Source organism: Rhea americana, unplaced genomic scaffold (genome assembly GCF_003343005.1).
Source record: "Rhea americana isolate MKP2758 unplaced genomic scaffold, rheAme1 scaffold_153, whole genome shotgun sequence".
In the NCBI taxonomy this organism is placed as follows: Eukaryota; Metazoa; Chordata; class Aves; order Rheiformes; family Rheidae; genus Rhea; species Rhea americana.
In genome coordinates, this window is record NW_028185628.1 from 984420 (window position 1) to 1010191 (window position 25772).

At 35.9% G+C, this 25772-nt stretch overlaps 1 protein-coding gene across 3 annotated transcripts; it reads left to right on the forward strand.

The window, feature by feature from the left end:
• The first annotated feature begins 6 nt into the window (after positions 1-6).
• Positions 7-23778, forward strand: ARSK (arylsulfatase family member K). Of its 3 annotated transcripts, none has more exons than XM_085299742.1 (8): positions 7-174; positions 4485-4614; positions 6700-6859; positions 12608-12890; positions 16754-16925; positions 18368-18592; positions 21557-21673; positions 21868-23778. In XM_085299742.1, exons 1-8 carry the CDS (start codon positions 49-51, stop codon positions 22146-22148), a joined length of 1494 nt encoding a protein of 497 aa, XP_085155868.1. In that variant the 5' UTR covers positions 7-48; the 3' UTR covers positions 22149-23778. The 3 variants fall into 3 exon arrangements, with proteins under 3 accessions (XP_085155868.1, XP_085155869.1, XP_085155867.1); XM_085299743.1 differs by having other exon boundaries at positions 21557-21762; positions 21868-21987; XM_085299741.1 differs by having other exon boundaries at positions 8-174; positions 21557-21781.
• Positions 23779-25772: the final 1994 nt, after the last annotated feature.

Sequence of the window (25772 nt, forward strand, 5' to 3'; positions counted from 1 at the left end):
GCCGCCCTTGGGGCCCCGCTTCCTGCCCGCCCTGCCGTGAGCGGGGCGATGCGCGGCGCGGGGCCGGGGCCGGGCGGCCTGGCGCTGCTGCTGCTGCTGCTGCTGGCCGCGGGGCGGCAGGCGGCCGCGGGGCAGGCGCGGCCCAGCGTGGTGCTGGTGGCCTGCGACTCCTTCGTGAGTATCGGCGGCGCGGCGGGGCGCCGAGGTGTTTTTTATCGAGGTTTTACTTCGAGGAAAGCCTTGCTCTCTGGGTGTCATCCCAATCTCGCCTTTCTGTTAAATCCAAGCTCCTTGTTTTCACTTCCAAGGTCTTTTATATCCCATCACTTCTTATTCACTGTTGAGAAAACATCACTTAGCTCCCTGTCAGCTCAGGGTGCCGTTCTTGATTACACACTTAAGAGCACTTTCTTGCCTTTTTTCATGTTGCTTCTCGTTCTTGGGATCTATTCTTCCCAAATACGTGGGAAACACATTTAGTATCCTTCTTCAAACCTCTTCTTAAAATACTGTTTCCCGTACTATCAAAGATAAAGCAATAGCTTTTGTATTATAACTCCTTATTTCCTTTCATTCCTCTTTGCTGCATTCTTTGATTATTGTTTTATTGCRAGAACATAAGCTTTCTTCACTTTCCAAAGTAATGTGTGATCTTTTTTTAGATGTTAAATTTTCGCCAAAATTTCAGCTTTTACTAAAATTGCCAAATTCATGATAGTTTTGATTTGGGGAATTTATCAATGACCACTTTGTTTCAAGGAGCAGACTAATCTAAATAAGGCTCCAGTATGTCTTAATATACAGGAAGACTCTCATGACCATCTTCCAGGCATTAGTGGTATCTTTGCAAGAGTGACTTGATGCAACTWCCTTGTATATTTACTGCTGTAAATATTCCAGTGTCAATTGTATGTTCACTGCTGTAAATATTCCAATGCCAAACAAAGGATGTTTGTCTGTGATGTTCTGTACAAGAACAATCAAGAACAWGGTGCCATTTCTGAAAGCTACCTACTCCACAATAGATGCTTGCCTAGTGCATGGGAAGAAGAAAAAGTTAAAAGATCACTGTGTTGCAGAAGTTTTTGATGAGATGGGTGGTGGAGGCAAAGCTGGTTAAACATTCTGATCGCATCTCCAGTAAAGAACAGGCAGAGCTGCGTAAAGTTGAAACTAGCTGATAGATTTTCTGGAAAAGAACCTTAAGTCCTGCAGGCTGTCAAAARGTATGACAGCCATTTGAAAATGTGCCTGCGTTTGTTGTGATTAATGCTATGTACAAGAGACTCACACCTTTGTTTTCTGGGATTGTTTTAAAGTCTGTATGTTCCATCTATCTTGTACACATTTTCAACCTAGAGCTTCAGAAAGCCTTTGAGGAGCTGGAGCATTTTGTTCCAGCCTTTCTCTCAAATATGTTTTTAACTCTGAGAATCAGAAGATAGAAGGCCTCAAAAGTTCAAGATACCTCTTTTTATTGATACTTGACTATGTTTGGCTTGCAAAGCAGTGCCTGCTTCGTAGAACAGCCATTTTTTTGATGTTAAGTCTCATACCAAGCACTGTGCTTCTTATGAGGGTTGGTGGTGGAATCTACTGGCTGTAGGTAGTTCAACTCTGAAATTGCTACATGAGATTGACTGAGTGATGATGGGCAGCTGTCTACATGCTTTTGCTTGCAGTAGAGCTCAAGTTCATGAATGAAGTGTGCTTGCTTATGTTACTTCGAATAATTCCATTAGCTCAGGTACTTCAGACCTGCAAGTCCTTTRCAGTTCTTAGAGAATGATTTTCCAGAAATAGCTTTAGTGTTTTCATCTTCTTMGTCTCTCACAAAAACTTACTACTTCCACTAGAGAGACATGTMACTTGTCTGTCCTGTATCAAAGAATTAACTACTGAATCCAGCTGTTCAGACAAATCTTCATTTTTTGGAGAAACATGATTATCTTGCTGATAGGAATGAAAAATCAGTCCTGTACTTTCTAGAGAACACTTCCAGCCCAAACAAAGTTCCCTTCATACTCAGTGATATTACAGATTACACATCACGTTCCATGTTACCAATACCAGATATTATAGATTACTTTATTTACATGTTAAAATGTTACTTTATTTACAGTTACTTTATTTACATGTTACTTTATTTACAGTTTCTCCTGCAAAGTGCTTGTGCTGAGATGCCATTTGTAGTACGTAGCAAAATTAGGTGATCAGCCTTGTATTGTATTCTGATCTGCAGTGAGAGATTGCTGTATGTTGGTCCATTGCAATATGATGCTTGGATGTCACTGTCAGCTCTACTGATGACAAATGGAGTGATTTTCTCTACTGTGTTATGTTCTCCAATAGGATATTCTGTCAGAAAATGAATTGAGAGCATTGTTTTCCTCTACTCACAGTCTCTGCTTTGAACTGTAAAGAATGCAGAAAATAAAAGAGGGGTGACTGAGTGTCTAGTGGGAAAATGAAGTGGTCATATTATAACATTAAAAWATTTTAAATGATTTTTGATAAAATAGAATAATTATAATTTAAATATTTCAGTAATTTAAAACAATTCTTTCTTACTGTAGAGTACAGTTATGCTGCACATATCTCTGTAATTGCTTTTTCAAAACCTTGCCAAATGTGACTATATAGTATTATTTCAGATTTTCACAAGGAGTGTATAAACTAGCAGTTCTCAGAATTCTTATATGCRTCTACCTGTTTTGTTCTAAGCTAATAGCATTTTCTGTTGTCTTTGGCATTTTCACTATGACTCACATGATAGAGAAGAATTTGCAACAGTTTTAAATGTTGCATTATTTTAAACGTAAAATTTCATAGGTGTTAAGGCCCTGGTCTTGCATMCCTTGAGACTGTACATGTTCTTTAAATTTTCAAGTAGATAGTTGAAGTTCTCCATGTGTTTCTAGGTASAGACTTCAGTGAAGCAGTCAGGATGTTTTCTTGAATAAGACTGCCTATTCAGTATTAAGAGAAAGCAACTCCTTTCATTTGCTTTTAGCCRTATCTGCTGCTTTTTGGTTATGATTTAGCAGGAGAAAAGAGGTAAAGTTAAATGTTTTCTGCTGAAGWTGTAATATCTCACTAAGTAAATCTTTTTTTCACGTTTTTCACATTAAAAATACAGCAAAAGTCACTGTGCAAGATTCTGTATTAAAAGTCATATAATGATGCTTACTGGGTCCAGCAGAGATCAAGAACCCATTGTGTGAAATTAGGCTTGCTCAGTAGAATATTTTTTTTAGGCTGTGTGTGGGCATAAGTAAGTTACCAAAGAGTAACAGTCAGCTGTTTTACTGTGTTTTTTGATATGWGAACTATTCTCCCTTAATAAAAATAAGATAATTTAAAATAATTAGTAGGATGGTCCACTCACTACATSAGGTAAGAACTTATCTGTTGGCATTTATGGTGCAGAGGCTGATGTGGTGATTTGTACAAATTTGTACATAGTCTTTGGTACAAATGAGCCACTAGCTGGTGAATTTGTAGCTTGAGTTTGATGCACTCCACCGCCTGCCTACTTGCTTTTGAAAACTAAATGCTATGCAAAACACAACCTTTAAGCTACCCATACTTTAAGCTATTCATGCTACTGTCACAAAGGTAGGGGAGGGTTACTCAGATGCTTAGAGTTGCTTGGGAGATCTATTAACGTCTTTGCAGGTGCACTGTCAACAGTCCTTTCACCAAAGAGTAGTGTAGTTTAAGACTGGCTGAGTCAAGACATGTTATTGAACCAAGGTAAGAGATACAAGTGATGGAAAAAGACAGTGACCTAAAACAGGGCTGTGTGCCTAGTTTCCTGTCATTTTCAATTTTATACTRTAGAAATGATTATTCAGAAGTTCTGAGGTTTTTGTTTTAAGTCATTGATTTAAAATCATAGCTAAAGAAATGGATAAAACGAAGGGTCAGTAATRTATCACAAGGGAGCCATTGTAGACTGTATTTTACCAGGAGAATAGCCTCCCTTCAGCTTGCTAATCATTTTTCTTGAATGTAGTTTGGAGTAAGTTCACAGAGGCGTGGTGTGGAACAGAAGAACAGGGATGAGGAACACAATTCTGTCGACACATAGAAACAGCCATACATGCCARTACACAAGTCTGCATCAGGATGCTGTATGACTCCTTTTAATTTTTTACCATGTCTATCACTATTCAATGCATTGTGGTAGAATGCTAAAGGAGAAAGTTCCTGCAAAAGTGGAGCTTAGAATGCATATAGCAGTACAAAGGAAATAATTTTATTGTGAAAAAGTACAGTTATCTTTTATAGTTACATTTTTTAGTGAGTAATTCATTTCCTACTGAATTAATGAAAGTCTTCTCAATACTTTTTTTWCCATACTTGAGTAGAATTGCCAGCATTTCAGTAATACAATTGCTGGGTAATGAATGTGAGAATTACTGTAGGCAATTATTTGGGTAATGCTGCTTACATTGTCTTTTTTTTCTATTTGATTACAGGATGGACGCTTGACATTTTATCCGGGTAATCAGACTGTGGCCTTGCCTTTCATAAACTATATGAAGAGATATGGCACCATCTTTCTCAATGCCTATACCAATTCTCCAATTTGTTGTCCTTCCCGTGCAGGTAGAACCACAAAAAAAAATCATATGAAAGAAAATGATAAATTCTTGGACTTGTCAACTTAAATGTATGCTTATGGTGGGCGTACATCAGTTTTGGGTCTTTTTGTTTTGTTTTTTAGTAAGACYCGGATTTTTCAGTGTGTTTCTGAATCTATACAGTCTTCTGATATTTGGGCCCTTTCTATCTTCTACTTCTCATGCGTCTTCCYTTCAACCTTTTATTTTTCTTTTTCCAACTACTTCTGAGCTCCCAAATTGCTTTGCAACTTTTCTGAAGCTTCAGTATTTWAAAAAAAAATCTTCAGGATTTCTATTGAAATTGTCAGTTTGCCTGCTACAGTGCTGAAGCTTCATTCAGAGCTATTCTCCCTTCCCAGTATAAAGGTAATAAATCTCTTTCCTGTTGTCAGGAAAATGTATTAAATAATAACAGCAGAATAAATTAGTAGCTTTTAACAGTACCTTCCAGTGACATTTATTCCAAACACTCTGTTAAATACATAATGTATCTTTCAGTAGCTTTAACTGAATACTTCAGTATTTTTCTTGCTGCAGTCAGAGTTAGTGCCCTATGTACAATTCCACAATAACAGAATTTTGCTGGAAATTTAGTAGGAAGCTATGTTCTTGAGTCAAAAGTTACATCTTAAAATATTTCTAGCCTTTTTAGTTGTTGCAAAGACCCTCCAGATGTGAAGTAAATGAAATCTCATCTGTAGCTAAAGAGGAGATCCACCTTTTTCTGATGCCTGCATTGGAAGAAGCMATCTGTCCTGACTGCAGCAGAAACACGCTGTCAAATCTAGTGTTGTATTCCATTTATGCAAAACCTAGGACCTATTTTTATTTCTCAGGGTCATTTTTTAAGTGAGCAAGATTATGTGAACATGTTGTTGGTCTATGTGTTGTTTTCTCATTAGTGATTTTTGAGCCAGTTTCAGTTGGTGAGAACARTAATCTCCTGTTAGGTTATTTAACTTCAAAAAATTTTTGTGAAAACACCGGCTGTCACTCCCAGTGGGGAAGAGAACTCAACAAATCATCRGTTCTGATTAGCGTTTCAGATGATCCATCAGCATGTTCACGACCACCGGTCAGTCATCACAAGTATGGCTCAGAACCAGTGGGGCATCTCTTGTTTACCTAGTAGCTTGGAGACCTGCAAGGAGCTGAGGGTAKGTCTATTGTGTAGAGGTCAGAGATGATAGTAAAAGAGGAGGTGGCCAAGGAGGATTTGGGGTTGATCTGAGGTCTTGTTGTGGACAGTAGGTGAGGAGAGTAAGAGTATTGCCTTGCCATTGTATGGGATTACACTCTTAGTTCTTACAGGATATTTCCATTGCTAATAGAGTAGCCTAGTTTCGTTTTAGGATTCCCTTTGACTCTAAMTTATCTTTGTGTATGTGTGTGAAGTGTAAACCATTCTTGACCAGCTGCAAAGAAACAATTTGKGATTTCAGTGAAATAATTTGTCTTACATTTCCTTTTGGTTTCATTTCTTAATGTCCTCTCCCTTAATAATTTCCTTTGCTTTAACACTTGGCAGTGAAATAGATTACATAAAAATAGTAAAACTGAGAACATGTAATATTTATATAAATAATACATTCTAATTCTCTTCACAAATATACTTAAATTTAAATTCACAAAAAATCTAACTAAAGTGAGGGGAGACGATGCTCTGAAGCAAATGTAAATATACTACTGTTTCATCAGGATCTGTACTACTGTGGCATTTTTTTTCTGCAGTCAATAAGCATATTTCAATTTCATATTTCATATTTCCTCATCTATAGAGAAAGCTTCATTTAATGACTGTACAGCATCCAGAAAGATGTTGTTCCATGATTGAGGGGTTCTGGGGATTATTTAATAAAGGTTATTTGTTACTCATATTGATGATGATAATAAGATTCAGGAGATTAGAATTTTATATTCCCTTTTCTATTGGCTCACAATGTAAACTTTTACCTTTAAAATAACAAGAAGGTTGCCATTACCAAGTATGTATGTATGTATCTTATTTCATCTTATTTTAGATGGAATGTACCAATTGTGCTACAAAAAAAATCTTTTCTTTTTCCAGCTATGTGGAGTGGTCTTTTCACTCATTTAACTGAATCTTGGAATAACTTCAAAGGCCTGGATCCAGATTATGTAACATGGATGGATCTCATGCAGAAGTATGGCTACCACACACAGAAATACGGGAAATTAGACTATACCTCTGGACATCATTCAGTGAGGTAAGCAGAYAGATTATCCTCTTATGGTATGGACAGGAATGAATAAATCATGTAGTAGTTTGGCAAGAGCCTTCTATCTCTGACTGAAATGGTAGYAGCTTTTATTTTAGAGGAATTATATTAGGAACCTAGCAAGGCTCTGTCCTGCAACTTTATGCAGAAGCAAGCATATCTCATGCAGATGCACTTTGTCTTTTACCTTTATCTGGAAGATGAAGATCAAAATTGTGGGTTTGCCCAACATGAAAGAAGGCTATATTTGATTATTGGTATTGCTCACAAAGGAAATGCATAAGCTGTTTTTGCCTTTCCTTGAGACTTCTTAGCTTGTTTATTTCAGCAGTGTAGGAAAAGCAGAAAAGAAAAAATACATAATAATATTTGAGTGTTAAATCTACAATCACAAAACATACATTTTTTTAAACAATGGTATATATTACAAGTTAGTAATTAGTAGTATATAGCATTTACATACTGCTTTTTTATCTACAAAGTACTTTATAAATATTACCCACTTGAGAAGAAAGTTAGTTGCCTAAATTAATAAAAACTTTTCCAGTTTCACATGGTGAAAAAAAGAAAGGCTTTTTTTTCTGTTCTTTCTTTTTTTTCCCCCAAATGTCAAGTCTATATTGGAAATAAGGGATCATTCAGCTACAGACTTGAAGCAAAAGCTTATGATGTTCATGTTTATTTCTTTTACTAAACAGTGTATATATTTAAGTACTCTAATGCTTCCTTGTTGTCTCTGTCTACACCTCTGCTYAATAACTTACTATGTCAGCTATGAACAGATGAATGTTCTTCCTCAGGTCTTTTGCTTTAGAATCTTATTTGAAGACCGAATTATCCTTAACACTTCTCTTTTTCAGTAAGAAGCAGTTAAATATAYAACAGTCATATTTTGATTCTTTGTGCTTGTTCGTATGAATTTCTTCACTGTGAGAGTGACGGAGCGCTGGAACAGGTTGCCCAGAGAGGCTGTGGAGTCTCCTTCTCTGGAGATCTTCAAGGCTCACCTGGATGCAACCCTGTCTAACAGGCTCTAGGTGACCCTGATGGGTGGGGAGGTTGGACTAGAAGATCTCCAGAGGTCCCTTCCAACCTTACTGATTCTATGATTCTATGAATGATAGAAAACTTTCTGTTGCTATCAGCGAGGAACATAATGGAACAGTAAGATGAATGCTTACAGTTGTTTGTGTTCTTGCATGTTAAAGATGGCTTGTTGTGAATGCCCCAGGCATTTGTGCTGTTTAGAAGAGTAGTTGATCTTAACAATATAAGGTTGTTAAGATCAGCATAATGTGATGTGCCTATTACAGAACCATTCTATGAGAAAGCAAAAGGTCAGATTTTGTACTATTTAGTAATGCAAGACAGAAGTAATTCTGTGGGTGCATCATTCTTAGGCATTCTAGCACAGTCTTTCAATAAAAATTACCCTGGAAAATAAAAATTATCTGCGTTATTGTACAGACCCTTGCACTTTTCTCTTTGGCAGGGAAAATTTCATGTTGTCTAAATGGTATAGCATGCACTCAGACTGCTCTTCACTGGGATAGAACAAATGTCATAACTTTGAAATGTTTGTCTCTAAGTCACTCCAGGTTTAAAAAAGGAGCAGTTCTAAATAATTCCAAAATGTCCTAGCTATTCAAATGATTACAGGAACAAAAGGTGACACGGAAAAAAGGTCGGTCACACATAAATATGTGGATTCCAAAAACCTTCCTTTCAGTCATCTGAGCTGAAGACTGTAGAAGGAGTCTCACTTCAATACAAAGTATCTCAGGTGGAGGGTGCGAAGTGGAAAAAATATATAGTGCTTAGTACTCAGCAAAATTTTATTATATTGGAATAATTTTTTAAAAAAACATGCAAGACTATACAGAAGAGGAAGGTAATTTTTATGTTGTTTAACTTTCTAAGTTTGTAGAGTCTGCTCCCTCACAATCTCATACTCATATACCTACTGAAAAAAACCAAGATGTGTGTCCAGGTAGTGTGAACAGGGTTACTTGCATGTGACCGGACAAGACATGCCATCTGATGAGGTCTTGGTGTGTTTCCTGGTTTCCTGTTGATCAGCAATGATGAAGTGGGTTTTTTTGGTTGGTTGGTTGGTTTTCTTTGCATAGGTCTTTAACACCCATTAGGAGTAAGAAGTTGGTTTAGTGTGATATTTTGCCTGGAAGTCTTGCTTACTTCATGCTTCAGGAAATTTAGGTTCCTCTTTTGCGGGTATCTTACTATATTCCGTTTTGTTATTGGAATAGCAGGAAGAGGAATGGCAGGTATAGTGCGCTATAACATTGTTGCCACTATGTTACTGGAGTGCAAGTTCTGCAGTAATCAAGTAAACAAGTGATCTGCAGTAAGGTCTCAATGCTGACAGCATCTTCCTTAGTGTTTACCTGTTTTACTGCTGTTCATTCATGTCCTTGGCTACTGATGCATGCCATTGCTTTAACTTTACTCATACCTATTTCTTCTGGTGCTTTCACACTTTCATGTTTTTGTTCATACCAATCTTATTATTTTTATTACAAATCTCTACAGATTGAGAAATAGATTAAGTCAATTCAAGGTTCTGCAAGAGTATAAAAGYATCAGTATCAATGGAGTCATGACCGTGCAGTCTGATTTTTCTCACTCTGCAATGTATAGATTTATCTGCTGTAGTGATGGGGTTTGAGTCGCACAAAGCAATGGATATGTAGGTGGACATCCACCAGCAAGGTACAGGAAAGTTCATATCTGTAGTAGAAGTTCTTATTAATTTTGTGCAGTCTTAGATAAATATTGTGATATCTTTCAAATTGCGGTCATATGATAAAACTAACGGGCTTTGTTACTTTCAAGAGTCAACTTTTTCTGTTAAAGGAAAGCTACAGTTAAGATGTAACCATATCATCACATAATGTGACCAAATAGTTCTTAGTCTCATGACTAATTCAGTCGGCTGAATTCATAGACACTTCAAAGGTATCTGATACTGTAAAGTATACATCCTTATCCTAGAGTAGCCCCTAATGCAAATTTTTGATTATGTTTTTAACTTGCCTGTCAGTGAGAGTTTGAGATCTGTGCTTAACAAGATTAACCCCTTATTTTGTTACTTGAATAAATGTGGGTTGAGGTTGAGAATAAACTAGAACAGATACATGGTTAGTCAGCCCTTCTATGCCTCCAGAAGAGGAATATGGAAATGGGAGCTTACACATTTTTCTTTCATTTAAAAAATAAATACTGCAAATAAAATTTCTCAGAGAAAATGTACATCTCATTTCTAGCATGGCATCTGTGCAGACATTAAAAATCCTAAGTAGTTAATTAAGTAATCTATAAATAGTGTGGAATAGTTATAATGAAGGTTTCTGTTCATTGATGAAATAATTAGAAGTGTCCTTTTGTTTTAATTTCTTGTTAAAAAGGAGACTAGCAAAGGGAGATAGAATGGTTCAACTAGCATGATATGGATGCTAAATTCAGTGGACACCAGCTTGTTCCCAAAAAAAAGTGATTTGGCGACACACAGTACACAACATTATCTCTTTAGAAATTTAACTTAAATTAATTTTGCTTAAAGAGCAAAACCACYGCTCCCTCACCTGACGTAGATACTTTGATTAAAAAAGAATTGTTAACTTTCCTGCTGCAATATTAAGTTATTAAGTTGTGTAGTTGTATGGCATAAATAGATTCTGCTTTTTCTTAAGCTCTTGCAAATAGTGCATTGCAAAGACAAATAAATTCTCTCTTTAGATATGGAAGTTTAAATATCTTCAAAATAGAAATACATAATGAAATATACTAAGTATCCATTTGAATGTGACTTATTTGTAAGATGATTAATCATAGCTGCATGATTAATCAGATTTGAAGAAAATGGCTGCTAGGAAATACTTATAAATACATATAAATGTACATACTTACATACATAAAAAGAAAGACCTAGAGCTTCAGCCTCCTGACTGTTGAGTATGTGAAGCCTCTGCTGCCTATCTGTCAAAAAGACTCCATTTGTCCTTTTGAATGTTAGTGGCTGTCTTCATGTAAGAATTAAAATAGATGTAGGTGTTGACTATCGTAGAATTATTTTCACTTAGATTAATAACAGTAGTAATTCATTAAGCCTTGTCTTCATTGTTTAAACATTGTTATTTTCCCATCCTTTATTTCTCTCTGGCTTTATCCATTCTATGCTTGTTATCTTTGGAGTACTGTCTGCTAGCAAAGGAGATATGATTCCCCTTCATTAGAGTTGGGATTCAGTTTTGAAGATTTTAAATAACTACCTGTCAAGTCCTTGCTCTTTCTGTTTAAATTCAAAGGTTGAATTTAATATTGCCCCCTTTCTTCACCCCTCCACCTAGTCTTTTGAAGACATGTATTACAGCATATCTTTTTCTTCTCCGCTGCCTGAGGATAACTTTTCCTCCACGTCTGTGTTGCCCCCAGAATGGGGGAATGGTCTGAGGCTTTTTTTGGTTTGCATTTTTCTTTATTTAGCTTTGTCCTGACCTCACTCTGAGTAGATGATCAGACTAGTCTGTGGCCTAAGTAATGTATTTCTCTGTATATATCAAYATTATGACATCAGATGCAATTTGACATATATACACACAAACCTTTACCATCATCTGATTTTTATATTTATCAAATATATATTTATCAAATACATATATATCTCTGTTGGTGGTCTAGCTAATTAAATTTGTTCTGAGTAATTTGATTAAGCCTGTTTATCTKGAAAGCGTGTGTACATCTAAACAAGGCATTAAAACAATAAAATATGTTTTGTTGCTATAGATAATCTTGGTAGTTTTTCTGGAAATTAAAAGTATACTGGTAAAATTCCTGTGGGGATGAAAGCAGTTTGRTATCTTTAAATACTGATAATGACGTGTTTTAGTGAAAGTACATGATCAAATCTTGAGCAGTTTCATATTTTCTTTTATCATTTCTATGGTGATATKAAAATTGCCATTTTAAATGGAATGTTTCTTTCCAACTTTTGTTTATGGCAGTTTTGGTGTTATTCACTCTGGCAAAGAAATAAGGACATCTGCAGCTCAGATTTCTGAGTGTTTCAGAGAGGCAACAGTTGTAATGATATTAGAAAATCTGTTCCAAAAATATTTTATCATTGAAGTGATGTCTTTTTATTCCCCTTCCTTTCTCCCTAGACCTTTTTTTTCCCTCTGTTATTCCCTATTCTTGGTAGTACTTATTGACTGCATCAAAAGGAATTGTACAGGATAAATCACTCTTRCAGATTTTTGTCCTGAGTGATAGTGTTTAAAAAGCTATAGAAGTACAATCCACAAAACAGATATTAGTTCTAAAGGCAGCTACTCCAGGCAAGTTAGTTCCCAAAGGACTTATTTGAATAACAAAAATCCCAGSCCATTTACCAGATAAATGGCACGTGAGTCAATGGCAAAATGTGGAGTAAGGTCCACAAGATGCAGGTGCTATTTTTGAATGCTATTTTACAGAGGCGGGAAGATGAACCATTCTGACATGAAATTATTAAAAAAAAAGAAGTTTCAGAAGCAGAAAAATATGACTAAAGCTATAAATATCCAATAACTATTGATTAGCCTAGTAAAAATGTCCTTTGTATAGAAGTTACAAATAGAATGCAGCTATGTTTGTATTGAATTCTTAGCTCTTTTTACTTGGAGGAAGAGAGRAAAAAAAAGTTTTCACTGAATATGTATCTTGCATATATATTTTTAGTAACCGTGTGGAAGCCTGGACCAGGGATGTTGACTTCCTGCTCCGACAAGAAGGGAGACCCATGGTCAATCTTGCTGGTAATAAGACGCATATGAGAGTGATGGAAGCAGATTGGCAGACCACGGATAAAGCAGTAAATTGGATAAAGGAAGAAGCCATTAACTTTACTCAACCATTTGTTCTTTACTTGGGATTAAATTTACCACATCCATATCCATCACCTTCTACAGGAGAAAATTTTGGATCCTCTACATTTTTAACATCTCCCTATTGGCTTGAAAAGGTATATGAAGATGGAATTTAAGTATAAATTCATTTATATGTATGATGAAAAGTGTTTTATTCCTCACAGGATAACTGTTTCTCAGGTCAGACCCAATTTTTATATTTCAGTTCACTGTAAGAAATATTTGGATGAGATACTAGATTTCCAATTTAAGACTGAACAAAGAGAAGTGAAGAATTTCTGTTGGTTATGGGAAAGGAAAAGGTCTGTTGGCAGTAGTCACTGATTCAGTAAAGAAATTTTTGGTTCAGAGGTTAAAAATATATCTTAAACTATATACTAAACTATGAAATAGTTGCTATATTCAGTAATGGTCTCAGGTTCATTGTTTATAACATATTCCATTCTCTGATGTTATATGAAATCAGTCTGTCCAACTTTTATAGTGAGAGATTGACTTTGCCTGGACTGTTAAGCCAGAACTTGAAGCAGTAATGCAAAGTTTAAATCTGTCTTTTCTGTTAACTGCTTTCCTTGCTAGTCTAACTTTTTATTTATTTATTTATTTTTAGAATGTAGAAAAGTCCCATTATTTCCATATGTGCAAAGCCAACAGATACCATTCCATCCCGAAGGAGAAGTAAACATTTTAAATCTGTGTCTTGTGTGGTCCCCACATGCCCTCATCTGTCACAAAACTATAAATAGATGACTACAGCTTTCACTGTATAAAAGTCATTAAGATTTTTCTGTAGCTGAAGAACTGAGAATTAGGTTTGAAAAAGACTTTATACTTACTTCAAAAAAACATATGCAGTTTATATAACTTTTTTGGCCTTTTCTTCTTGGGGAACTGCAAAATCTATTTATCTAAGTGCCACAAAAATACAGATTTAGCAAAAGGAAATACAAGTTAAGGTTGAAAGATGTGGGTTCTTTTATTCTAGCAGTGGTTGGAAGTTTGTGGAGAGAGAAAGAGCATTAAAGAATAATCTGGTTTTGCAAAAAGCAAGATCCATGTTGAATATTAAGGAAAACTTCCTAGGTGCTAACTGCTAGGACAGAGGTTTCTCTGGAAGTGGTAGTACTTTCTTTCAGTGGATTTTAGAACAGATTAGCTATAACCTCTCTGACAAGTGTTTGTTAAACTTAATCTAGGTCAGGTACTTGAACTTCTTGGTTTCTTGATCTCCTTTCCACTACTATGTATACATGTTTGGTTACATGAACCACATGTTATCATTTATTGACCATTTGCTGATTCTACTGGAATGTATCTGCTCTGGAAGAAGCAATCTTTAAAAAAAACCAAAGATCAATTTCACAGAGAAATTTGAGTGCAAGGATGAAGAACTTAAATTATATGTTTACTGGGGACCTAATAAAGAGTGGAGTATCAATGTGGTATGTTTATGAAACCTTGTGTTGCTAAGCAGATGGTCTGCTGCATTTTGCACCAGCTGGCACCTTTCTGCGGCATGTGGCTTTCTTCCTAGATAGGAGTTACAACAAGCAAGCATAGAGATTTCATGAATCCTTAAAACTAGATCCCAGTCTGATAGAAAAGGGTTCATCTTCTGACCAGTCATGGATGGAGGTGGACACTTTTTGCAGCCATTGCAACTTGAGCAACTAATAAATACCATTTGAGGAATCTGAAATGTGACTTAATGTATCCAAGGACCTTCAGTGTTGGGAGGATGTCTGAAGCAGTTGTCTGCAGTCGTTTAATCTTGCTTGATTTCTTTTTGTAGCCAATTTCCTGTAGGCCCTAAGGAAACTTTAGGTTTAGTATGTCTGTTTTGAGTATTACAAAGCTGGGTTCTGTCACTGTGTTGTGGGCACTTCAACTCTTGCTGTCTTGCCAGCTGTTTAGATGACTTGATGTGCCTGTTGGGTAACTCAAGAGAGATCGACTATTTTGGGAGGTAGGGCTTTGTAGGTATCGGAACATGTGGCCCAGTGTAGTCAAACGTGTCATATGCTGCAGAGATGTACACACTATGCATATGGCTGTCCAGACAGCTCTTAATTATCCATATCAGAGACACAGAGATTGTACCTGCCTTTGGACAAATCCACGTTCAGTTCAGCAAGGGTTGGTACTTTAAGTAAGTGTTACACCAGTAAATGGAGGATGTAATGCTTTTAGGGTCCACTTGGATCTGAGTATTTTTGTGCTGCACAGAGCCATGTAGACATTAAGTGCCTTAGTTATTTAATCAGGGAGAAGCACTACAAATGTGTGGGGCCAACCCAAGCACGGAGCTATGCCTGCAGTCCTGGGTGTGTGCTGCCCAGACACCTGAGCTGCTGCTGCTGCTCTATGTGAAATCAGCCTTGGTGCAGGAGTACCAGTGCTGTCACAGCTGAGGTTTCCTGCAGGACTTGGGACCAGCATGATGGTGTGAAGCAGGAATCTTTATCTGAGCTCCAAGTATAGTATTCTTTATCTTCTACTACATGAGATATGCTAGCATCACATTTCTCAGGGATACAGGGGAATTGAGTATATATCTCTGAAGAGGAAGGAGTGCTGTCTTTACCATGTCTGGGTTAAAACCTGTCCTCGTGCGGATCTGGAACTGGGGTGTGTGATAGGTAGGAAAGTCGGGATGGAGACTTCGATCGTCAGCTGCAGGGTCAGCTAGAGCCTGGAGAGYCCTTTCTGCTTCTGAATTCTCACTTCTGAAATCACAGCTTTCCTACGGGCATGAAGCGAATCAAGTCGGAGCTCGATACAATCCCTTCCTCTTTTGTATTAGATTTACACGTTCAGTCAGCATATCTCTCACAGCAATATGAGTAATTTTAGCAAGTAATATCATTAGAGCCTGTGAAGTATCTTTCCTGTAATACTTCATTAAAGCACAGAAAAAAAAACGTAGTGTAGCTTTTTTGGGATTATATTGCACATTGTTGTAAATACTTTTGTGTGTATCTTGATACTTTTTGAGTTTCTCAGTACTTTAAAGGGCAAATACCTAGTGTCTTTGATTTGCTTATTTATCAGAACTTGCTTCTACATTGTTATAGTCTTGGCTTCAGCTCTGATTATTAGAGAAGATTTTTTAGAGATAAATGAGAGCAACAGGTGTGCTTTTATTATTTAATAAAGTCATTTTTCCATATTAAGATTACATTCTTTTCTGCTTTGTAGTAATCTGTACTTTAAATCTGCAAGTTAGAAGCTCTGTTTTGCCTAGGCAAAATACATGTGTTATAGTTTGAAACACTAAAAGCTAGTACTTAAGCACACAAAACTCTGTGTAAATACCAGTTTGAATATACAAATCTAGCATTACATGTAATTGAATGGCTCCTATTTTTTAGTTTCAAACTCATTTTACACCTCTCCTTTATAACTAAATAGCTTGACCTCTTTAGAAACAAATAGAAATGTATTGGAAAATTGGACTGCCCTACTGAGTGCTTTTTATCAAGATATCAAGACTTTCACTCGCTCTTCTGGAGACCTTCCCAGTAAATTTCGTTGTTGCTCTATAGGCTCATATAACATCCAGTCTTTTTTATACATATGGTTCATAGTTATCCTTTTATGAGGCACTATGCCAATACGTCTGTAATTACTCTGGAATACAGTTCTAGAAAATTGTTCTGCAGCATCTCTTTCTCTTAAAAAAGATATCAGCTGGCAAAGCACATATTTCTGGCTCCTAGCCTCAGTTTCTAGCTGATTTTTATAGCCCTCCTGTCTAACTAAATGACTTGGTACCTGTGAAAACAGACGGAAAGTATGGAGGAGGTAGCAGTACTATGTAACAGATAAGCAGCTGGTGTTTCCTGGACCAGAACTTCAGTATGGTTAATTTATACTTTAAAGTTTTTAATTAAATGTGTTTATAAAAAGAAATGTTTGCTTCACTTCCTAAAGTAATTTAATTTTCACTTATTTTTAGGTAACATATGAAGCTATTAAAATTCCCAAGTGGTCTTCTCTTTCAGAGATGCATCCAGTAGACTATTATTCATCTTATACCAAGAATTGCACAGGAGAGTTTACAAAGCAAGAAGTGAGGAATATTAGAGCATTTTATTATGCTATGTGTGCAGAGACAGATGCCATGCTTGGTAGGTAATGTTTCATAATGCAGTGGGATTTTTTTGTTGTGTTTTGTTTGGTTTGAAGAAAATACTGATATGAGGTTGTGGAGTCTCCTTCTCTGGAGATATTCAAGGCCCGCCTGGATGCAACCCTGTCTAACAGGCTCTAGGTGACCCTGCTGAGCGGGCAGGTTGGACTAGAAGATCTCCAGAGGTCCCTTCCAACCTTACTAATTCTGTGATTCTATGGTATGGTGGGTCTTTTGAAATAACAATTCAGATCTTGCTTAATCAATCTATATGATAAATAACAGGATAGTTTTTAAGGCTATGTGAATTCAGAGCAGACTGAAAAGTACTAACAAGAAAAAAAACGAAAATAAATGTAAATTTTGAGGCCCAAGTAGTTTCCTTGGAGACGGAAGTCATATGCAGAGTTTGATCATGGAATGGATGACTACTACTCATGGATTAAACAATAAAGTGAGCTTTGGAAGCCTTCCATGTTAGGGTATACCAACGTATTAGTGAAAATTAAAAAGAAAAAATTAATTAAGCATTCAGAATTCTTCCTAGTTTGTTTTAAGATCTACATATGTAAAAATTATAATGCAAATTGGTCTTAATTGATAGTGTTTTATTTCTTAGTTCAAGAAATGACAGTGAAAGAACAAGATTTTATTTGCATTCTAATATGAAATTCATGAATAAATAAGCTAATCTTTTAGCAATGTTAGAAGGATTAACTAATTGTTTTAAAAGATACATAGGATTATCTTTTGCATTTATGAACGAAATCATAAATGGGAGAAAGAGATCAAAAGGGGTCTGGTAGGCTTGAGGGAATGAAGATATTGCAGAATAACTCTAACTAGGATTTAATTCAGCAATGTATTTTAGATTGGTAACTAGTCTCTTTAAACAAGAATCATCTCAGTGAATTAACATTAAAGATGTGTAAGTGTTTTGCTTAATTATTGATTTCATTGATCCTGCCCCATCTTCCATGCATAAGCATAAGGCCTCTTGTGGGGAATTAGGCACAGGAAACAGAGATATCTGCTGATTCAGTACAAGGACCCTCAGGAGTCCGTCACACTAAATCTAGTATCCTGACTTCTGCTGCCCTGTTTTACTTCAGTTGCATTAACTATCTATTATTAGTTTTGATGGAAATTATCCATAGGTTCATGTAGCAAAAACACATCTCAACCTCTGGTACMTCCTCGCCCTTCAAAATTTTTACAGCTGTTGTTCCAGCTTCCTCCTGGGAGGCAGACCTCTGCAACCTCACTTACTACTACATATTTTCTGGACTGGAGTCTTTGGGCTCTGCCTTCTACACCAGAGAGAGGAGTTTCAAGGCCTTTGAACAGGATACTTGAGAGTTTGCATGCTGCTCTGAAGGTATACAGAAGTTTAAAGGAATATTTTGAACATATTTTTTCAGTATCTTTTTCTTGTTGCAGGWGAGATTATTTCAGCTCTGAGAGATACTGGGCTTCTTAAAAGAACAATTATCATATTCACTGCAGATCATGGAGAACTTGCTATGGAACACCGGCAGTTCTATAAAATGAGCATGTATGAAGGAAGTTCCCATGTTCCTCTTTTAGTTATGGGGCCAGGCATCAAACAGCAGCACCAAGTATCAAATATGGTATCTCTTGTGGATATTTATCCTACTATGCTTGGTGAGTCACATTACTTCAAATGAAATTAAAGTTTTTGCAGTTACTAATTATTATTATGCATCTGTATTACCATCAGAATTAGGTCTCTACTTTCTGATGCAAGTTAGAAGTACTAACACAATTGGAAATAACACTTTATCTGAGGAATATGCATTCAGATTAATATAAAATGCAAAAAGTGGACAGGAGAATTAAATAAAGGAGCTGAAGATGTTCCTTATCACTGTTACTATTCTCAACACAATTACAGAGACTGACTAATTATTTATTAAAAATCTTTGTTTAATGATCCTATAAGAATCAGACATACTTTAGAGATCAGTAATCCTTACTATACCTAACAATTTACTATAGAAAATACACTGTAAGTGCATCCAGAGATGGGTTTAAAGCTCAAAGGATGTTAACTTTATTTATCAAAGAAATTTCCTTTTTAAAGGGTCATGTGGAAGAAACGTAAAGATCTTTCTATAGAAAATAACAATTGACCTGGGCAAGCATAATAAGATATAAGAATGGGTATGTATTGGTTATGGGACAGAGAATCAAATAAAAATGACTGACATCAAATTACATAAAAATAGATGGAAATTACTTTTTAAGAGTGAATTTCTGAACATCTCATAAATCATATAAAACATCAATCTAATTGAAAGTAAGTATTAGGCCATTTTATGCTTTATCCAGGATTTTTTAGGCTACTGATCAGAAAAACTGTCTCTTYAAAGCAGTCTTCAAAGCTCTTTATTTAAGAAATGTCAGGTGTGCACTGCACTGCAATTGCCTGAGGGAATTTGATGCAGAAGGTAAAAATGTACTTCTGTAAGTAAAAGCCAGTGAAGAATTCTTTTGTATCTTCTTGTGAAGAATCCTTTTGTATCTGCTTTTAAGCTGTTTCCTAAAAGTAAATAAATTTATTTACCTGCCTGTCCTTGAAACTTTAAAACCAGTTGGCCAGTTGAAAATAACACAAGTGGCTTTCTTTTTCTGTTCCAAAATCTGAGATGGAACCTGTAAGTAAAGGAATGTGCCCCAGATATGGTCCTTATATAAGCTGATGGTATCACACTTAAAGAGTTAAAATCTCTCTCTCCTGATTTGTGCCTTTTTGCCAAATAACATCTTTGATAAAGCGATTTGCCATCCTTCCTTTTTGTCTCTCTCTCTCTTTTTTTTTTTTTATTCTCCGAGAACTCTGTAAGTTCTTTCCTTCTGCTCTATCTTCCTGTAATCTGAATGTCAAAAAAGCACATAAATCAAGGTGAACAAGAAAACATGTAGAACCATCTCTATCAAATACTAACTCTTCAAGCAGCATGCTAACACTCACTAGTGAGGAAACAAACTGTAAGGTTTTTTTATGATAAATGTAATCGCTTTGCTTTGCATTGTCTCAAGGCGACATTTTCTTCTAAGACACTATCCAGGGGCTTTGCTGAAAACTCTCTCTCTTACTGATCTTGAGGTTAGCTGCACCCATACAAAGTGTAGTACAGATATTCAGGATCCCAGCAGAATCTGTGTGATACAGATAATTAATCCAAGAGTGCTTAAGCTCCCCTTTTTAGCAGGTCATAGCATAACTTGTCCTCCAGATAACGCTGTCTTTGTTGGTCTTTATGGAAGTACATTTGGAGCTCCACTGGAGAAGCTGGAGCTATTGAAGGTACCAGGCTGGAAAATTTTTGCGTTTGGAAAATGCAGTGACTGCAATTTATACCATTACTTGTGTAGGATTTCAGAAGAGGAAGACACATATCCCTTTTGCATTTGTTTAAATTTAGTATGTATTTGTTCAAGTTTTTAGCCAACACACTGGAAGCTACTGGGTTTATATGTTACAGATCTTTCTACTGCTAACTCAAATGCAGCCTTAAAGTCTTTTTATTTACTAGAACAAGAGCTAAAGATTAATGACAGCTGTATATACTGTAGAACAAAACAGAGGAGAAGTAAGATATGTGCTGCTAAAGGGAAAAAGTCACCTTTGGGCAATCTATATGCACTGGATATCATTGTAAAAAGTGAACTAACCACTCTTTATAGAACAGGAGATAAAATACTCCACAGTCCACTGCAAAATGGAAAAATTTGAATGACTAAATGGTATGTTCAGAAGGGTGATTAAAATAGTAGTACTTTCATACTCCATTTTTAGGAAGCACCAAAGTTTATGTAACATGGGTGGGATTCTCAACTATGCTTTCTGGAATATCTCTGAGGGATCTTTGCAAACTTCTGATATTGACCAGATCTTTGGGAGCTAGAGACGCTTGCCCTGTAAGTTGATACAGGGGGCCTGTCCATGTTAGAGCATCTTCCAAGGGCCATTGAGTAGGCTGTCATGTCATCCAGAGTGTTCGCTGTATGTGCACTGTACTGGTATCACCTATGATATCATCTTTATCTCCAGCCCTACCACAGAAACAAGTGGCCTCAGTTTCTCAGTTTCCCTACCTGGAAGATGGTAATAACTATAATGAGCACTTTTTGTAAAGCATTTTGTTACTCAATGATGAAGAATGCTCAACATGAACTTAGCACACATACTATCAAAGTAATGGTTGTGCCAGGTAGATTCCATATCCACGTTAGATATGGAGCTTTTAAGGTTCTTTATGTCAATTTATTTATCCTACCTGAGGAAGTCAGAGCAGAAAGGAARGGTATGAACCCATGAATAAAAAGACGAAGAAGCACCATTCATCACTGATAGTTTTAACGTCAGTTTTAACAAATATCAGTTTAACAAAGTTGATACTGCCTTTGGTAAAGATGGTGGGCAAGTCCCTTAAGGCCTTTTTATTATTATTTACAGATCTTTGGGTTCCTGTGTTACCAGGGGAGAATGATTAGAAATGCATGTTTTATTTTTGCAGCAGAACTGCTGTTCAAACACCTTTACTGTTACATTAGTCTCTTTTTAACTGTGCTAGCAGTTTGACTATGTTTATCTTTGCTTAGATATAGCAAGAATTCCTGTCCTGCAGAACCTCAGTGGATATTCTCTTATGCCACTGTTACTTGAAATGGCAGAAAATGAAGTGTCATCTAGAAGGCCTCGGCCCCCGTGGGTATTAAGTGAGTTCCACGGCTGCAATGCAAATTCTTCCACATATATGCTCCGAACTGACAAGTGGAAGTATATCACATACTCAGATGGCCATTCGGTACTTCCACAACTTTTTGGTGTGTTATAGCTCATTATATCCTAAGTGACTGATTGATTTACCTAAACATAAATTGGCTCTTAACTGACTTTTTGTTTCTTCCAGACCTTTCTGCTGATCCAGATGAGCTAAAAAATGTTGCCATGAAATTCCCAGTAGTTGCACATTCCTTGGATAAAATACTTCACTCTATAGTAAACTATCCAAAGGTTTCTTCTTCTGTTCACAAGTATAATAAGAGACAATTTATCAGTTGGAAACAAAGCCTGGGTCAGAATTACTCAAATGTTATTGCCAACCTCAGGTGGCATCAAGACTGGTTAAAGGAACCAAAAAAATATGAGGATGCAATTGACAAGTGGCTCAGTCAAAGGCCACAAGAATAAATAAATAAGATATTGACGCTATGCAAAACAACACAGATTTAATGAACAGAGGCTATGAAAGCATTATGTATTTGCAATAGTAATGCTATATTTGAAGTATTACAGTGTTATATAAGCTATTTAAGGAAAAATGCCCCCAAAATTCTATCTTTGTCATAGAAAGCCAAAAGCATTCTATATAACTAGCCAGCTCACCAAATGTAGATTGTACCAGATGTTGTTCTATAACATTTAAGTATATATAGGAAAGACAGTGGATAAGTATAAATTATATGTATGGAGTATTATAGCTTATTGCAAAAATGCACAAAGTATTATGCATTAAAACCCAGTAGGAATTTGCATTTCTAAGGACAGACTAAAGGAAGGACTGCAAAATTTAGTGTAGTGGGATACAGATTATCATGAAATGTGCTGGAGCTAACTTTGGTTCAAGACAGATTCTAAATCCATAATRAGTATACATTCTTCCCCCTTAGAGAGGCTGCAGAGGTTAAAAATTTAATCAAAAAGATAACAGCTAGTATTGATCTGAACATAAATGCAGTTTAGTCAAGCACTTATCATGTCATCAGTGGTTTTCTGTCCTTTCAAGATGTGCCTGCTAATCTCTAGATTTTGAATCTGGTACTTACAACTTCCTAGAATTTCCTAATAGGCATTGTTGACTATTCAGTGAACATGTTTAAGATGAAGAGGAAATTGGTCTTACTAATGGAAAATAATAACAATAAAAAAAAAGTAACCAAACCTGTGACTGGAACTGTTCTCTGAGTAGTGCTAGTGTGATTTGCATAGCATAAGACAAAAACAAAGTGAATAAATCCCCATTCTGCCGTTTAGATCCTGCAAATAAATGTTATGAATGAGTACAGAAATGGAACCTGAAATATATACAGAGGGGATACTACAGAAGCTTGAAGAAAAAATCATCATAAAAAACTGTTTTTCATTTTTCCAGGGATGTGACAAAACCAAAGCAGTTTTTGGTAAGGTAAGATTTAGCTAAYTACTCCAACTTGTATTTAATGAAATACTTGTAGCAGCACTTGCATTTGCTTATTCTTGAATACAGGTGTTGCTGCTATAGTAACAACTCAGAATGACTTTACACTTCAGACCTAAATGCTATCTGGAATCCATAATGAAATACTCAGTAGTAACAGTAAGCTAGTAAAAATAATATTTTATGACGGCTAAGCACTGTACATACATTTTGTAAACTACTTGCTACACGATAATTAGGTACATATTTATGTGTATTTTTATTTATGTTGTACTTTTGCAATCAAACAATATGCAGACTAATCTTGCACTACTAACAACTATGTTAGCATTTTCTCATTTTCTTTTTGAGCAGAGAACAAATTAATAATGTAAATAAACCTTTAAGCCCTGTAGTACATGATTATAATTCTTGCTAAAAATGAGTTCAGATGGAATCATTTCAACATAGACCACATCTTAGCAATGTAATGTAAACTAGCTGTGAATTGAAAAAAGAAATATACTCATGTGAATGCTCAGGCAGCAAGAAAAGGAATAAATTAAGTGATCACTTTCCCAGCTTCTGGACAGAATGCATTATATTGTTCAAAATACAGCAAAATAAAATTACTGTAAGCCTCTAGTGTGTGTGCACCTTTTTTTTAAATGATTGAATGTTCAAAGAAATTGTCAATGCTGTGGCCATGATGTTATCTTTCTCTAAAGACTTGAGCCTTTAAAATGCACTTTTCAATAAATGTTAGGCTCACAAAACGGCACTTTGTGATACTCTGAAGTGGCTGCATTTTTTTTTAACACCTTCCTACCATAAACTCCAGTTAATAGCAGCAAGTTTCCAGATAATTAAGGAAATGCCAGYAATGTGCTGGCTAGGACAGCAAAACTAGAATTTCAGGAGGTCAGCTCCTTAAGTGGGTGGTWTGGTGGACTGTGAGCTAACTAGTAGAAGACTGTGATTAGATCCTAAGTCAGTATATATCTGGTCTAGCACTTTTCTTGTAACTGGTCGTCTTAAACTGTTTGTTTAAAACAAAAACATTGATCTGTTTGTTAAAACCAAAACTTGGTCTGCCATAAATTGAGTATGTGTTATTTCTTTGTGCATGAACCTTTGTTCTGAAGGATTAAAAAAAAGGGAAAGGCAGCCTAATAAAATACTGTATCAGTTTGCAACAGATAAGCAACCTACTTGTATTGGTACAGAACTGAACTATTTTAGTTCAAAACAGATACATTTAACAATGTGGCAATATTCAGTTACTCTGTTTTCCTTCTGGTAATACATCTGCACTATCATAAGGCAAGTCAAATGAGGTTTGTAACACAGATTTGGTGAGCTAACAAAAGGAAGAAAATCTGTTCCTTGATCACACTAAACAAATTATGCAATATTAACATTGAAGAGAAACTATGATAGGTTCAAGTGTATTTACATAAATTAGATATAGTCAGGTTAACAAATTTACTTAGACTACTAAAGATATAGGCCTGATTAGCTTTTGAACCTTTATGATTACCTTCAGGAACTCCACAAGAGCAGATGAGGTACTAGTGTACTGAAGGATAGAAATGGCAATTATTTTTGTATATACAAGGTCCTAGAGGACACTGAAGTGATAAGAAGTTGCCAGTGTGAATATGCAAACAAATCACATCAAAATAATTATCAACCTTCTTTGTCAGAATAACTAGACTGATCGRTAGGAAAGAAGCAGTAGGTATACCTAATCTTTCTGTGCAACTTAAGAAAAAGGCATACCTGATCTTATTTTAAAAAGGTGCAGAAATAAATTCTAGATAAAAGTATTGTGAGGTAGGTGCACAACTGGCTAAAAGCTAATTCAGTAGTAGATACTCAAAAAGTGGGAAACTAGCTGAAGTAGGTTCTTTCAAAATTTGATCTAGCACTTTGCAGTGTTTTTTATAAGCAGTTTGAATGCAGGAGGATTTAATAAGCATCAGGCTTATTAAATATGTGAAAATGCACCCTAGGAGAGCTATAAGCAGTTCTGAAAATATGCTAAAACTCAAAATAGTCTTTGTTAACTGGAAATATGATCTGAAATCAATCAAATAAAATTCAAAATGTATTTGTTAAAGATCATAATAAAAAGGAAAGGGAAAACATAAAATGGTGAACAGCTGTCTAAACTGCAGTGTTGCAGGGGAAAAAAAAAAAAAAAAAAAAAAGTCTGGAGATTGTAGCTAGCCAGAAGCTGAGTATGAACGAATAGTATGATGTGGTGACAGAAATAAATATCATCCTAGGATGATTTACAGGAATATTGACACAAGAGGTAATTATTTTGTTCAGCTTAACACAAGTGAATCCTTAGGGTATTGTCTCCAGTTCTTGGCTTTGTATTTTAAGACAGATGTAAATAGCCAAGAAGAAAATAATACAAACAAGAGATTTGTGAATCATATTAGTATTAAGTTTGTTTCACCCATCAGACAGAGAAACCTTGGTAAGTCCTCAAATATGAAGGAGGCTCAAGTAAGAAGATGGCAGATCCCTGTCACTGAGAGTGGAAAAAGAAATGTCTTCATTTTTTCAAGCAGAGTTGTTTTGCTGAACTATCTGGAWTTTTTTTTTAACTGTAAGGATAGTTAAAC